Source organism: Rhinolophus sinicus, chromosome 17 (genome assembly GCF_057876585.1).
Source record: "Rhinolophus sinicus isolate RSI-liver-muscle chromosome 17, RSI-T2T, whole genome shotgun sequence".
NCBI classification, from domain to species: Eukaryota; Metazoa; Chordata; class Mammalia; order Chiroptera; family Rhinolophidae; genus Rhinolophus; species Rhinolophus sinicus.
In genome coordinates this window covers 36,793,366-36,807,518 of record NC_142517.1, presented here as the reverse complement: position 1 = coordinate 36,807,518, position 14,153 = coordinate 36,793,366, and the positions used below count along the sequence as shown (strand labels likewise).

At 42.3% G+C, this 14,153-nt stretch overlaps 1 protein-coding gene and 1 non-coding gene across 2 annotated transcripts; one reads left to right on the top strand and one right to left on the bottom strand.

Annotated features, from left to right (window-relative positions):
• Positions 1 to 297: 297 nt before the first annotated feature.
• Positions 298 to 370, bottom strand: TRNAV-AAC (transfer RNA valine (anticodon AAC)). The gene has a single exon. It is a non-coding gene; the product is annotated as a tRNA-Val (tRNA).
• Positions 371 to 1,370: 1,000 nt separating this feature from the next.
• ACTRT3 (actin related protein T3) lies at positions 1,371 to 5,925 on the top strand. The gene is made up of 2 exons (XM_019735557.3): positions 1,371 to 2,102; positions 2,682 to 5,925. Exons 1-2 carry the CDS (start codon positions 1,903 to 1,905, stop codon positions 3,598 to 3,600), a joined length of 1,119 nt encoding a protein of 372 aa, XP_019591116.2. The 5' UTR covers positions 1,371 to 1,902; the 3' UTR covers positions 3,601 to 5,925.
• Positions 5,926 to 14,153: the final 8,228 nt, after the last annotated feature.

Sequence of the window (14,153 nt, the reverse complement as noted above, 5' to 3'; positions counted from 1 at the left end):
GAATCAAATGACTTGTAATACAGTGCTCAGGAGGACACAGGCTGAGTTTTTACACTATTTGATATCCCCTTCCAGGCTGTACATCACATTTTTCCAATATCAGGTTGTAAGTTGAACTCAAAAAAATTTTTAATTCTGGAACACTTCTTGCACATGGCAAGCCGTCAGTAAAAACATTTGGTGAACAAATAAAATATCACCCAAACTGAAAGTTCAATTTTCCAAGGATTGGCAAGTTATTATCAAGATTATATCTTTTAAAATGCCAGAATTCATTTTAAGAAAGAAAATGAAGCTTGTTTCCGCCCGGTTTCGAACCGGGGACCTTTCGCGTGTTAGGCGAACGTGATAACCACTACACTACGGAAACTTTGCTGGTGGCTGCTTTTCAGAAACTCCTAGATATAGATGTAACACGCAGTTTATGAACTGTAAGTTAAGATTATTGTCCCTTCGCACAGAAAGAAAAAATAAACCCAGACAAGGGAAAATAACGTATGTCCAATTAAGTAGTGCTACCATATCAAAATTTGGAATTTGCGTGACTTTTTCAAAGCCCCGTAGGTACTGCTGTAGAAACCAGCCACCCGCTAGTTGCCCTTCGTTGGGGTACACTTTCTTCAATGGGAAAGAAGTGTTTGATTATGTATCTTTCACCCGCATCGCGCTGCTGAGAATCTCAGGCGAGTTATGGGGCTTCGGTGGGCCTAGGAGAGCAGGAGGCTCGCGGATCCTGGAGTCCCTGCTCCTGCAGCGGCTCCTGTTCGGTTCGCAACACCGAACTCCAACACTGTGTTTTAGTCAGCAAGAAAGCGACTCTTCCAGCCCCTGGTGGAGGGACTTGTACATAAGTTTTTGAATTTCTTTCCCTGCTTCTGTAGACTAACCAGGAATTTCTAATTTGCATACTTACTTTAAAATTCGCTCTACAAGGTGTACAAAATTGAGAAGGTAAAAAAACCACACACCAAGATGCACGTTTTGGCACTTAAATTTTTAGGTGCTTAAATTTTTCTAAGCCTGAACTTCCTATGACTTAAGGAATATCACTTTTCCTGCAAAGAAGCAGACACATTCTTAGGCCTAAAAATCAAGAATTTTTAGGGAATGAGAATGGGCTTCCATACTACCCCGGGAGATAACCTGATGAGATTGCTAAAATAAATAAAAAGCGAGATCCTACCATTTTGGTTTTGAATACATTTTGCATGGAAACCGCAGGAAAGAATCACGACAAAGTACTGTCCACTACATAAAAACAATGATAAAAGTTTTTTAAAAACTACTTTAAATCCTAGCATTTCCCTACCTCCTCCCCCTTCTGTTCAGAAGTTCACGAGGGTTTCAGAAGCACGGACCGTGCTTCCCCTCTGCGACAACTTTCCCCTGTCAAATCTCCACCTTTTCCCAATTTCAAGGGCGTATTCCAGAGTTTTCTGCAGGTCCTTGAACAGACACCTGTAATAACCAGAATTCAACCAATGGCTTTGGGAAATACAATTTTCATAGCTCATCGAAGTATCAGAGAAAGCCTTTTGTTAAAGGTTAGATTTGTATCTTTAGGGAGGAAAGTCGGGTTTTCCTGATCATGGCATTCGGAGATTCCAGAGCGCAGGGAGTCACCCGGCCCAGTGAGACCCAAAGACCGGCGGTGGTTTGGAGCGCTCCGAGCCTCGGGAGAGTCTATGGGCCCTGAGTTGTTTCTGCCTCGATCCGTACCAGTTGGCCTCAGTCCCCGAGGGGCCATGAGGGGGCCTTTGTGACGCGGCGTCCAGGCCTCAGCCCCCCGCGCATCACTGGAACCTTGTAAGGCTTCCCAGGGGCTGCGCCGCGCACTGTGCGCCCTCCTTGGTCGGCGAGGACAGCGCGAGCGGCCGGGGGACCAGAGGCGGCGGCGGCGGCATGAGCTACTACCAGCTACCGGTTGTGATCGACAACGGCTCCGGAGTGATCAAGGCGGGCCTGGCTGGGTCCCGGGAGCCCCAGTTTGTCTACCCAAACATTATCGGCCGCGATAAGGGTGGGAGCTGTGCTGCCGAGGGCGCGGGGGAGCTGTGCTTGGGCCACCAAGCGCAGGCCAGGAGAAGCTCTCTGTCCATCAGGTACCGCCTTCTTCCGGCTGGCAGGACCCCGCGTGGAGGGGAAGGAGGGAAAGCCCAGATGGGGGATGCCAGGGTGAGAGAGAGGGTAAGGAAGCCAGGCAAGTTTCTACAGGACAACGTTATTGCAAACGCGTGGGCCACAAATCTCTGAGGGTGCCAAACATCTGAGTGAATATCACTTGCTCTTTGACTACACTAATGTACTCAAACGTGTAAAGTTATCGTTCAGAAAATACACGTTCATTTAAGGATGTTACTTAATTATGGTACCTTTGTCATTTGGGTGTTTTTTTCTTCAATTAACTGACATTAAAACTATTATGTGAAGATTTCACCCCACCCTAACCCCCAATTTTTTTAAAGTCACAAAGGGTCTTCCAAGGAGGGTGGTGGGGGTGGAAAGAAACAAAAATTGCAGAGGAAGGTAGCTGTGGTAAGTTTTGCTGGCAGTTACCTTCTCTGTGAGGCAGTCACTGCCCATAAATGGATACTGGTAATAAATATGGAGATAAACCCAGGTTTGAAGGGTAGAAACTGGAAAAATTAAAGCTGTCATTTATGTTATTGCTCTTCCTACAGCTACCCAGTGGAGCGTGGTCTCGTTACTTCCTGGAGAGACATGGAAATCACATGGAAACATATCTATGACCATAACCTGAAGCTAAAGCCCTGTGATGGCCCAGTCTTGATTACAGAACCAGCACTAAACCCACTGGCCAACCGACAACAGATCACTGAAGTGTTTTTTGAGCACCTGGAGGTTCCTGCCTTCTATATGTCCATCCAGGGGGTGCTGGCTCTCTTTGCTGCTGGCTTCACTACTGGCTTTGTGATGAGTGCAGGTGCTGGAGTTACCCAGTGTGTGCCCATCTTTGAAGGTTACTGTCTGCCTCATGCTGTCCAGCAGCTAAATCTGGCAGGCCTTGACCTCACCAACCACCTCATGTTGCTGTTGAAGGACCATGGAATCATGCTGCTTAGTGCTGCAGACAGACAGATTGTGGCAGACATTAAGGAAATAGCTTGTTATGTGGCAATGAACTATGAGGAGGAAATGGCCAAGAAACCTGCTAGTATAGAGAAAGTTTACCAACTACCTGATGGGAAGACGATCAAGCTCCATGACCAGCTCTTTCAGTGTCCGGAGGCCCTCTTCTCTCCATCTCTCATGAACATTGCAACTCCTGGCATTGATAAGATGTGCTTCAGCAGCATAATGCAATGTGATACAGATCTGAGGAATTCCTTTTTCTCCAATATTATCCTTGCTGGGGGATCAACCTTGTTCTCTGGTTTAGAAAAGCGACTAGTTAAAGATATAGCAAAGGTGGTGCCTGCCAATACCCCTGTGCAGGTTATAGCTCCCCCAGAAAGGAAAATATCGGTGTGGATGGGAGGCTCTATTCTTGCATCCTTGTCTGCCTTCCAGGACATGTGGATCACTGCTGCAGAATTTAAAGAAGTCGGACCCAACATCGTACATCAAAGATGCTTCTGAATACAGATAAAATGGTTAGAAGAAAATGTTTTGAGTATGGGAGAGAAAACTTTGGATATTATGTTTCTGGGCGAACAGAAAATATTTCAATTAGTGGAATGTCCATATCTTTGTTGCATTTCTGTAATGGGAAATAATGGTGAAGCAGTCAAACAGATGTTTCTTGAGTAGGACCAAATTTAATACTAGAGGAAGCATTATTCTTGACTTTGTAGATCTTACATTTTCCTTGGAGTGAGAGCAAATGAGTGATATAGATTTAAGTTTGATAACATTTAAGGAAAGAAGGTTGCTATGAGGAAAGATTTCATAGTGGAGGTATGCCAACATGGATATGTAGAGGGAGAGGGGAAGAGGGCAGATATCCAGAAAAGCATAATGGAAATGAGCAAGGGGCTAGAGATGAAAATGAACAAAGCATAGCCAAGGTATGCTCAATAGAATGGTTTTGTTAAAATGAAGAGCTTATATGGAATAGACTAAGAGCAATAAGTAGTATGGAGATAAATTAAGGCCAGGGAATGGAAGGCTTTGTGTTCAGTGTTCTGTAGGCAAAGGAGAACAATTAAAGATTTAAAAGCAGGAGATATAAAGAAATTAATGTGGCAATAGTTTGGAGGATAAATTGTACTGGGAAGGCCCCGAAGATTTGGTGATCAGTTAAAAAGTTATTAGTCTAGACATAAAGTAGTCAAGTCTTGTACTTGAGATTATAGGCAATAGGAATTATAAAGAAATTACGAAAAACTGACAAGTCTTGGTGCCTAATTAGATAGGTGTGAAGGGGGAAAGAAGGGTCTGAAATGACCTGTGTGATTGAAAGAATGATGGCAGTATTGATATAACTCAAAGTATTTAGTATCTGCTCTGTGCAAACCACTGTGCTAAGAGCAATTGAGTGCTAAGTCAGCAGTCAGATCCTGTCCCAAGGAAAGCCAGCGGTCTAGTATAAGTGGTGAGATTCATACCTTAATTACAATAATACAACATAGATAATGAGTGTGTCCTAAGAGAAGTATGAAATGCTTCTATAGGGGTTCCTAGGAGGAAGAATACCTTGAGGGCTCAAGAAAGACTTTTTGATAGATTTGGCTTTGGGGCTGGACTTGAAGGACACCTGGAATTTAAATCTAATGGAGTGCCCTTCCCCCTGAATTTAGGAGCAGCATATCTGAGTTTAGATGCAGGCCCTGCCACCTACCAGGGGCACGATTTAAGCACATTGTTTAAACATTTTGAAAATCAAGTTCCTCATCCATGAAGTGGGATTGCTAATCCCTACCTGTCTCACAATGTCATTGTGACGTTTAAATGAGATAATGTCCCTAAGGCACTCTTTTGCTTATAGAATTAGAGAATTCATAGGTCCAGCTCAGGTGCTACTTCTTCCATAGAGTCTTAAATTATGTCCTCCAGCACATATTCCTTGTACTTCTATTGGCCATTTAATTTATGCAGCCTTACCATTTGGTTTGCTTGTTTTTATTCCTCACTAGATATGTTCTTAGAAGACAGGGATTGAGGCTTTCCCTTTTCATCTCTGTCCCATTCCCTGATGCCTTCTATGGTGCACTCCCAGTAGGTATGTATGGAGACTTCACCAGAAGCATATTCCTGCAGAGGGAACATTAGGGAAAGGCTCCAAGGTGTAAAAATAATGGGTATATACAAGTAGCAGTAAGTAACTCAGTTTGGCCGGAGTCAAGCATTTGTGAAGATGTGCATTTCACTCCTTGGCATGTGTCTCCCATTTTAGTGATTGTAAAGCAAGACAAGATCGGATAAGGTGTAGAAAATGAGGGCAGTTTGAATTGATCATGCACTCAATAGATTCATAAGCACTGTAGAGAGATTGATCCCAACCCCTCACTTTAGAATTCTTAAAATGTTATGGAACTCAAGGGGTTCACCACTTGGGGTGTCCCATTCAAGAGGGAGACATAGTTGTTGTGAAGTAGTTTTATTTACTTGCAGCAAGTAAAGGAGACAACTGATTCACAAAGAGAGCTTTGTGTCTCAGAAAGGAGCTTTAGCCACTGCTTACATAGACTATTTGGTTAATTACATATTGATTTCTTCTTTGCAGTTTGGCTACACTAATCCCTTGGTTTTTGCAGTTTGGCTACACTAATCCGGTTGGGTTCCTGTGCTCATCCTATTTATAGCTGCCTCTGCAAAATACTGTGCTACATTTTAACATTTAGCAAAAAAAGCATTTAATGAGAACTGCCCAGACTTTTTTGAGACCCTTGTCCTATGTAACAAAAGTGCTTTTTTTCCCTAAAAGAAAAATAGAGCTAACCGTATATTTATCTAATTTAAACATGAGCCCAGAAAGATGGACAGGTGTTATTCCCATTTTACAAATTAAGAAATTGAGATGTAAACAGGTTAAGAGATTGAAGTCTAAGTGATTCCCAGGTAGTTTGCTAGATTAGGCAGGCACACAATCCTTAACTGTTGTCTCTTAGGTAGTTAACCCAACACTCGTCCAGGAACATCCTATACAGACTCCAGCCTCTAACATCAGGTCATAGATGATCCTTTTCAGGTAATCTAGGGATAGGGAATAAAGTGAAAATTCCGTTCATATTTTCACTGCCTTTACAATCATCAGAACCCCCCCGCCCCCAACATTTTACTTTTCTCTTAGATTGAGGCGCCAATAGCAACTCCGCGGAGTTCACCCAACTGATTAAGATCAGCCAGTTATATGTAAAACAGCATTATACCCGCCATTATTAAAACAAAAAAACCCCACAAAAACCCCACTATTTATGGTAGATTGTACCTTTTTTAAAAAAGCTAATCTCGACACATTAAAGCAAAGCCAACGATTGTGAACATTTTTTTCCTACTAAAAGGTAGATTCAGTTCTTCAGGTTAAGATAAAGAATGCAGTAGTTAGAGTGAATAAAACCCATCCTCTTCTCAATGAGATGAAGAGAATGCATTCTAAGAAGAAGGGAGCAGGTCAGGAAGTCGGAGTCTGCCCAACGAGCCGAGTCAGGATTCTGATTTAGTCAGTGCTGCCGGGGAATTTATTTTTGTAAAATTCTCTAGCAATTGTGACGATCAGAGTTGAGAATCACTTCTGTGTCCCGGCCGAAGACTTTTTCTGTGAACTCCATTTTTTTTTAACGTAGTGCACCGCGCCTGGTCCATAGCGTATGGAAAAGGGAACTCTGAAGCACAAATCAAATTTTTACCTTCCTTTAAAGTACTCCGGGAGACCCAAGGGCTCCCCTAAACAGACGTGGGGGAAGGGCAGCCACTGACCTCATGGCCGGAAATAGAACTTTGGAGGAAAAAAAAAAAAACTTTTTGAGAGGCCAGATATCGCGAGAGCCCCGGTGGGACCTCGGCCAATCGGCTCCCGCGGCAGCCGCTCCTTTATAAGGAGATGCCGCGGGTGCGCGGCTGGTCTGGGTCGGGTGAAGGTCTTTTGTCCCTAACCCTAGTATAGAGGGGTGTAGGCGCCGTGCTTTTGCTCCCCGCCCGTTGTTTTTCTCGCTGACTTTCAGCGGGCGGAAAAGCCTTGGCCTACCCCTGTCCACCATGCAGTCTAGATCAAACAAAAAAATGTCAGCGGCTGGCCAGCTCACCCCTCCCAGCAACCTGTGGTGCTCGCCTGCCCGGTCCCCGCGCCCCGCCTGGAGGCCGCGGTCGGCCTGGGACTTCCCCGGATGTTCCCGATGCCGCCGCGAAGAGTTGGACTCTGTCAGCCGCGGGTTTCTCGGGGGCCAAGGGAGAGGCTCTGGCCGCAGGGAGAGTAACGGAGCGGGTCCCCGCGCGTGGTGCATTTCCCTGAGCTGTGGGATTTGCATCCGGGACTGAGCTCAAACATACGGAGTTTGCTGAGGGGCTGCGGGGCGGGGGGGGGGGGGGGGGTGCGCAGTCGGCTTTCCCACTGGAAGGCAGCTCTGATTGTGCGCGTCCGTTTCCTTTCACCGTCAGCGGTGGGCCTGTGGACCCAGATGGGACCTGGGTGCGTGCAAAGTGCAGGAGGACACGTGAGGGTACTTCCAAATTGGCCCAAATGAATCGGCAGTGAATTGAGCTGAGTAGCCTGCCACCGGTCCTACATGGGGCTTGTTTTCCTAATCCCCCTCGTCTGGTTTTGTTGCCTCTTAACCATATTATCAGTTCCTGTTCTGGGGATTTTGTTTAGGTTTTTGCCGCTCGCAAAGTAGATCCTGACCAGTCCCCTGAATCGTGTGTGGAAGAGCAGTGATTTTGTGTGTGTGTGTGAGACAATTAAACATAAGTATTCGTTAACTAGAAGGTCTAGTGTGTTCTCAAAACTGAAAACTGTTTCTTAATGGTCGTTGATTTTCATCTTTGCCTTTGGACGCAAAGTACTAAGTGGTGTCAGATAAAATAAGTTTACAAGGAAACATATATACCCCTAGCCCCAAAGAATTGGGTCTGGTTTTTCCTTTCAGAAAATAAACTGATGGCTCACTAGGTACAACCCACAGGCCCTTCTGCCCACTCATCCCCAAAACCTCGCTTCAGGCTTAGTGTGGCTACATCCTAAGTCAGTGCTTTCACGTCCTTAAGGGAGCTTTTCTGGGGGCAGTTGTTGAGAGTAGCCCGCCGCCTGCATTATAAAGGCAAATTATCAGGGTGATACCCAGCCTGAGTCATGAATGGTTACTGGTAATGTTCTCAGTAAGGAGGAAAAAGAATTTCCCCAGTCAGCATGCTTTGCGGGAAAGAGCATGGGGTAACTGAATGAAGTTTTAGTTCTGATGTTATAGTTTCTTGAAGTAACTAGCTTCACTAAACTTCCTTTTACTCAGAAGGTGATCTTTTGAGATCTGTTGAAGACTGCCAGGGTTCCCTGAAATACAAATAGATGGCTTTTGTTCCTGCTCCATCTAGTGGTACTTTTGTTTCTCCGCATTTGGAAAGTGTGTGATGGTGTGGGGACTGAGGCAAAGGATGGCCATCTGGGAGTACTTTCCTCATTTTTAAAAAGAAAATAGTGATTTAATAAATACAATTAAAAAATAAGCCCATAGTTGTAGTCTAGTTCTTATGTTTGAAATCCTCCCTCTGTCTTGTAAACATTACAAAGGGAAATTCTTAGCATTACAAACATTTGATATATTCTGTTTTGGCAAAATTATTCTCTTAAGTTAAATAATTTTGGAGAAAGGAGAGGCCTTCAAGTTCACCCAATGAGGTAGTTTACATGAAAACCTTTTGCAGATAATAAAGAATTATGGCAAATGGAACTTCTTATTACCACAAGATTTAAATCCCTCTACAGATGAATACATTGATGCTTAGATGGGTTTAAATGACTTGCTTAATTATTTGCTGAGTTGGAACCAGCAACAAGACCTCCCAACTTCAAGTCCAGGGTTCTATTTACTGTGTGGTACCTTAATGCTGCTTTGATTTGCCTGGGAGAGATGACTAACATTAACTCCATCATTTCTGGTTTAAAATAACATCTATGATGGTTACTTGCCTGTGAGCTTAGCTTCGATCCCCAAACCCCTCCCTCCTGCCTCCACAACCTTCTTTGCTGTGATTTTTATACTGGAAAGGCCAATGTGTGTTTTAACTATTTTAAAAGGGCAGTTGATCTTTGCCATTTGTGGTAGTTATGTTCTATAAAGTCACAATAAACACTGAGTGAGTGAATACTGAATCATTTCTCCTAGGGGAAATACAGAATTATGTTCCTGTGAGCTTCTGGTCACATTTTCATCAACTGATCAATGCATAATCTTGTTTTATTTGTGTTTCTGTTTAAAGACACCTTATTTAATATATATTATTGATTCATTAACATTGAACTCATGTGCAACAGCATGACTCATTCCTTTACAAAGCTTAAAAGCTTTTCTAACCTAAGTATTTTCTCTATAAGACATATCACAGCCTTCTTGCACTTAGGAGCACCAGACAGCACTTCAGCGTTTGGCAGTCATTATAAACAGCAAAATCACCAACAAAAAGCACCAAAATGCAAAAAAAAAAAAAAAAAAAAAAAAAGTCAGTAAACAGACCACAAAAAGGGCACTTGTTTACAGTGTTCTTTTTTGGAACAGGAAGATAGTGTTACCTTGTTTGACCTCAGCTGGCAACCTTCATATCAGGTGAGTCAAATGTTTCACTGCTCTACACATGTCCATAAATGATTATGAAAACATTGCAGGTATTGATTTTGGGATTATAAATAAATTTTAGTGAGTAGGTGAATTCACAGATACGGAATCCATGAATACTGAGGATCTGTACTTCCAGGTCTATGTGACACCTGTACCTGAGAGCGCCTGTAGGTGTCCACGTGGTCCCTGAAGTAGGGGCTTCTTTCATGCCTTTTATATTATTTAACAAGTGATTTGCGAAAGAGTGTATGGGAGAAGGGGTATATGGAGTTTGAAAATAACAATATTTATCCCAATTATTTTGTGTTACTTATGTTGAGTTTCTGTTAACAAAAGAGAATGTGAGAATTTTAGGCTTATGATGGAAGCTGTAGCTTTAAAAATATTGAGACACAAGTTTGTTTTGTCTTCAGAATGAGAGGCTTTTTTTCTACAGTGCTGGGTTGGCTGTAGTTCCTGACTTTGAAGATGACATGAGTTTTAATTCAGCCTGTCCTGCTTCTGCAGTCAAAAATTTCTTACGAGCCTGGCTCAAGATTGAAGAGACAGATGGCACAGGCATACATGTCTCACACATTCATCCCCGCTCACACAAAGTGTCAGAGGAAGAAGAGTGCTTCTAAACTAAGATGAGAATGAAAATGACAAAAGGTAATTGTCATTCCTTCTCCCATTTATTCTTTTAAGGTAGTAATGTGTGATGGAAGTAAAAACAGCAAAAATACAGAAGGCTTAGGCCAGGGTTTAGAAATTTAAATGTCTGCAGTGGACATGAAGGAAACAGGCAGGATTCACACCAAGAATAAGGAACAGAGACGATGGAGACAGTGGAGAGAATGAGCGTCCCTTTAAAAGGGGAAGCAGCCTGTGGGAATGGAGGCCTAACATTGCCAGTACTAAAGGAGAAGACAAAAAGCTTAGATTTTTATGTGAACACCGATTTTTAAATGTTGGTAGCTAATGTGAGCTAAAATTTGAATATTGTGTGGTTCTATAGTAAAGAATTTGGCTGGCCGTCATTCCTGCGTCCTGGGTCCTGGGAAGTAGCTTCCGTTCCCTAGGATTTCCCCAGTGATAGGAGTGCCTTTCTTTTTCATGGTGGGCCCCTCAGACTACATCTAATAGTTTATGAGATGACTTATGATGGGGCTGGTCACACCAGAAACACTAAACATGGGATTATCATTCTGACTCCCTGGGGGCCCAGAAACTGAGTTATGTGATTCAACCAATGATTCAACCAATCATGCCAATGTAATGAAGCCCCAGTAAAAACTAGACACTGAAATCTATGAGCTTCCCTATTAGCAATACTCTGTATTCTCACATATCAATGTGTTGGGAGGATGTGTCCCTGAGGACACAGGAGAGAACAATGGAAGCTTCCCATTTGGGACCCTCCCTGAGCTCACCCTATGCATCTGTCCCTCTGGCTGGTACTGATTTGAATCCTTTTGCTACAATACAACTGTAATCATCAGTGTTACACTCTCCTAAATTCTGTGAGTCATTCTAGTAAATTATCAAACCTGAGGGGGGTAGTGGGAACCTCTGAATTTGTAGCCAGTTGGTCAGAAGCAAAGGTAGACTGTGGACCCCCGAACATGTGGCTGGTGTGTGAAGTAAGGGCATTCTTGTGGAGGACTGTGCCCTTAACCTGTGACGTTGGGCCTAACTCCACTGTTGGTGTCAGAAGTCATTGCAATGGGCCGACAAAAAACCTTTTGAGATAAAATCTGGCCCTGTTTTAGGCTACTTATTTATGACCTTTGGCCTAAGGAAATTGAATGATACCAGAAGTCGAGAATGCCTTCCCTAGAAGTATGGGAGTTGGGCCATCCCACCAGTTCAAGGCCTACCCAAGATAAATTGTATTTGAGAAGAGGCTATGCTATTGGCATCTTTCATAGGCCCCTGAGATTATCACTAAAGACAGAAATTTCAAAATTAAACTTTAATAATATTCTGAAATAGTAGTACTACGCCTTCCCCACATATAGGGCCTAGCAGATTTGTTTCTGTGTTTCTGCCTGAAGGATAGGCCAGTCTTTCGGTGCTCATTCTGTCAGATCCTGGTACGCCTGTGAGGAGGCTTCTACATCACTCAGTGGAGCTGAGGTTATTTCCCCCATACCCTTCCTCTATCCTAGTTGAGATCTCTCCTCCTAGAAAGTCATCAGGTGTGCAGTGTCTTTCTTCATTTGTGTTGCCTCAATTCTCATTTCTTCCTTGAGAGAAAAAAGAATCAGGAAGAAATGGGAATGAAGGTACCCTTGTGGATAAGCACTTTTAGCCTGTGTTCTGACCTAGTCGGGGAATCTCATGTAAGTCACCCATCTTCAAATTCCACACCTGTCAAATACATATACCAAGACTTACCTGGAAGGGTGCTATTAAAGAGAGAAGTAGGTCTTATTCTCTTACTTTTCAAGGAATGCTTTTACAGCACTCTGATGGCAGTATTGTTACTTTAGTAGGAAGAGTTGATTTGTGTTGGGTCTATAGGTAAGGAATGTGTGGATAAAGATGAAAGTGCTAATGGTTTGTGCATTTTTTATATAACTAACTATGAACTTGATGCACATCTACAATAAGAAATGTTCTAGATGATGTTTACTATTTTTATTTTGTCTTAAGAGTTGTAGATGTTTACTTTGGTGATATTTCTGTGTATACCATGACTGTCTATAATAGAAATGTTAAAATGCATGTAATTGTAGTTATTAAAAGCAATTTTAGGAAAGCTTATCAGAACAAAAACCATCAATGAACAAATAAAAATACTGAATTTTTACGTCAATTTTTGAATGAGGATATTGTGACTAAAATGAAAAACATTTATACATATTATTTACAGAAAATAGTTGTATTCACCTCATAATCATTTTTTTAGAATGCAGGTAGCTTACTAAAGTGAACCAAGTGACTTATTTTCAACCTTGGAAGAAAAACTCAATTAAAGCTGCAGTTGAACTGTAATGGCACCAAGGAGTTCAACTTGACCTCATATGCCAGATGATAATCATCTTTCAAGTGTACAAACAAGGAAGCATAGTTATCAAAGAATGAGAAATATATTTGTTCAAAGACCATTTACTGCTTTAACAAGAGGTGAAAGCTCGCCAGAAATGTATAAACACCTAACACGGTGCTATTTATAGGCTTAACATGTTCAAAGACTTGGGGGGCAATTTAAAAATATCTTTGAAGTTGTGGGTATTCATCATCATATCTAATAATGCTTACTTTCTAGAGCCCCTCTCCAAGGAGGGCAAAGCAATTTATCTGACTTATTTTCATGACATCCTTGTGCGATAAGTCAACTACCATTATCTCCCTTTTGCAAATGGAGAAACTGAAACACTGGGAGGTAAAATCACTTGAAGAAGGTCAGTAGCAGGCCCAAGAATTTAAACACACACATTAAAGCTTTTAACTTCCATCTCAGTTTAACTAAACAAACAAAGAATTAAAAAATAAGAAGCTCCTACTTTTTCTTTCCCTTTTTAAGTTAAAGAATAATTAACAGTCAATCCATTTTTCCTTGTCTGCCTTGGTAAGGAAAACTGTCTAAAATCAGGCTTTTCACAATAACTAGAATGAAATATTTGCAAAGCTGTGACATTTAACAAACGTTTACTAAATGCCTAGTCTGTAACATGTTGCATTGTTCAGAATGTTGAGACTTCAAAAGTGAAAAAGATATTCCCCATCCTTAAGTCTTCCAGGAGAGGATTATTGTATAATATTATATATTGCAGTTCAGTGTTATTTAAATTTAACTAAATTCTTCATTTTATCCCCCAAATCTATGTCTTTCTCACCTTTCCCATCTCTATGAGTGCCGCTGCCACATATGCAATTGCTCAAACTAGTAATCTGGGCCTGGTACTTGACTCACTCTTCCCTCACCCGACCATATCTTCTGGTCTATCTTGAAAATATACCCTGAAGCCTTTCAGTCTAATTCATCTCCATGGCCACCACCCTAATCCAGTTTACTGTCTCCTGCAAAGACCTGACTAGTCTATCAGCTTCTTATCTTTTCCCCTACTCACCACCAAATCATTCCTCACAATGCAGCCAGAATGATCTTATTAAAATGCAAGCAACAATGTTTCTTCTCCACGTATCCCTTCAATGGTTTCACATTGCACTGGAAATAAGACAAACATTTTACCAAGGTTTTGCCTGATCTGGTCCTGGCTTAACCTCTCCAACCTCATTTTAACTCTTCTTTCCCTCTTGCATTGTGCTTCAGCCAATGGCCTCCTTTCTCCTGGCTTGCCAAGTTTTCTCACTGTAGGTATAGTGTCTGCTAAATTGCTCCGCCCTGGCACTAGGAGTTTTTGGCACTTTCTCATCCTCATCGCAACTTAAATACCACCACCTCAGAAGCCGCTCTGACCCTCTTTTAAAGTAGGT

Bases quoted from the DNA above. Each gene is read 5' to 3' on its own strand.
- ACTRT3 (XM_019735557.3), top strand. From the start codon at position 1,903: ATGAGCTACTACCAGCTACCGGTTGTGATCGACAACGGCTCCGGAGTG. The intron at 2,103-2,681 runs GTACCGCCTTCT...CTCTTCCTACAG, and splicing joins AGAAGCTCTCTGTCCATCAG to CTACCCAGTGGAGCGTGGTC.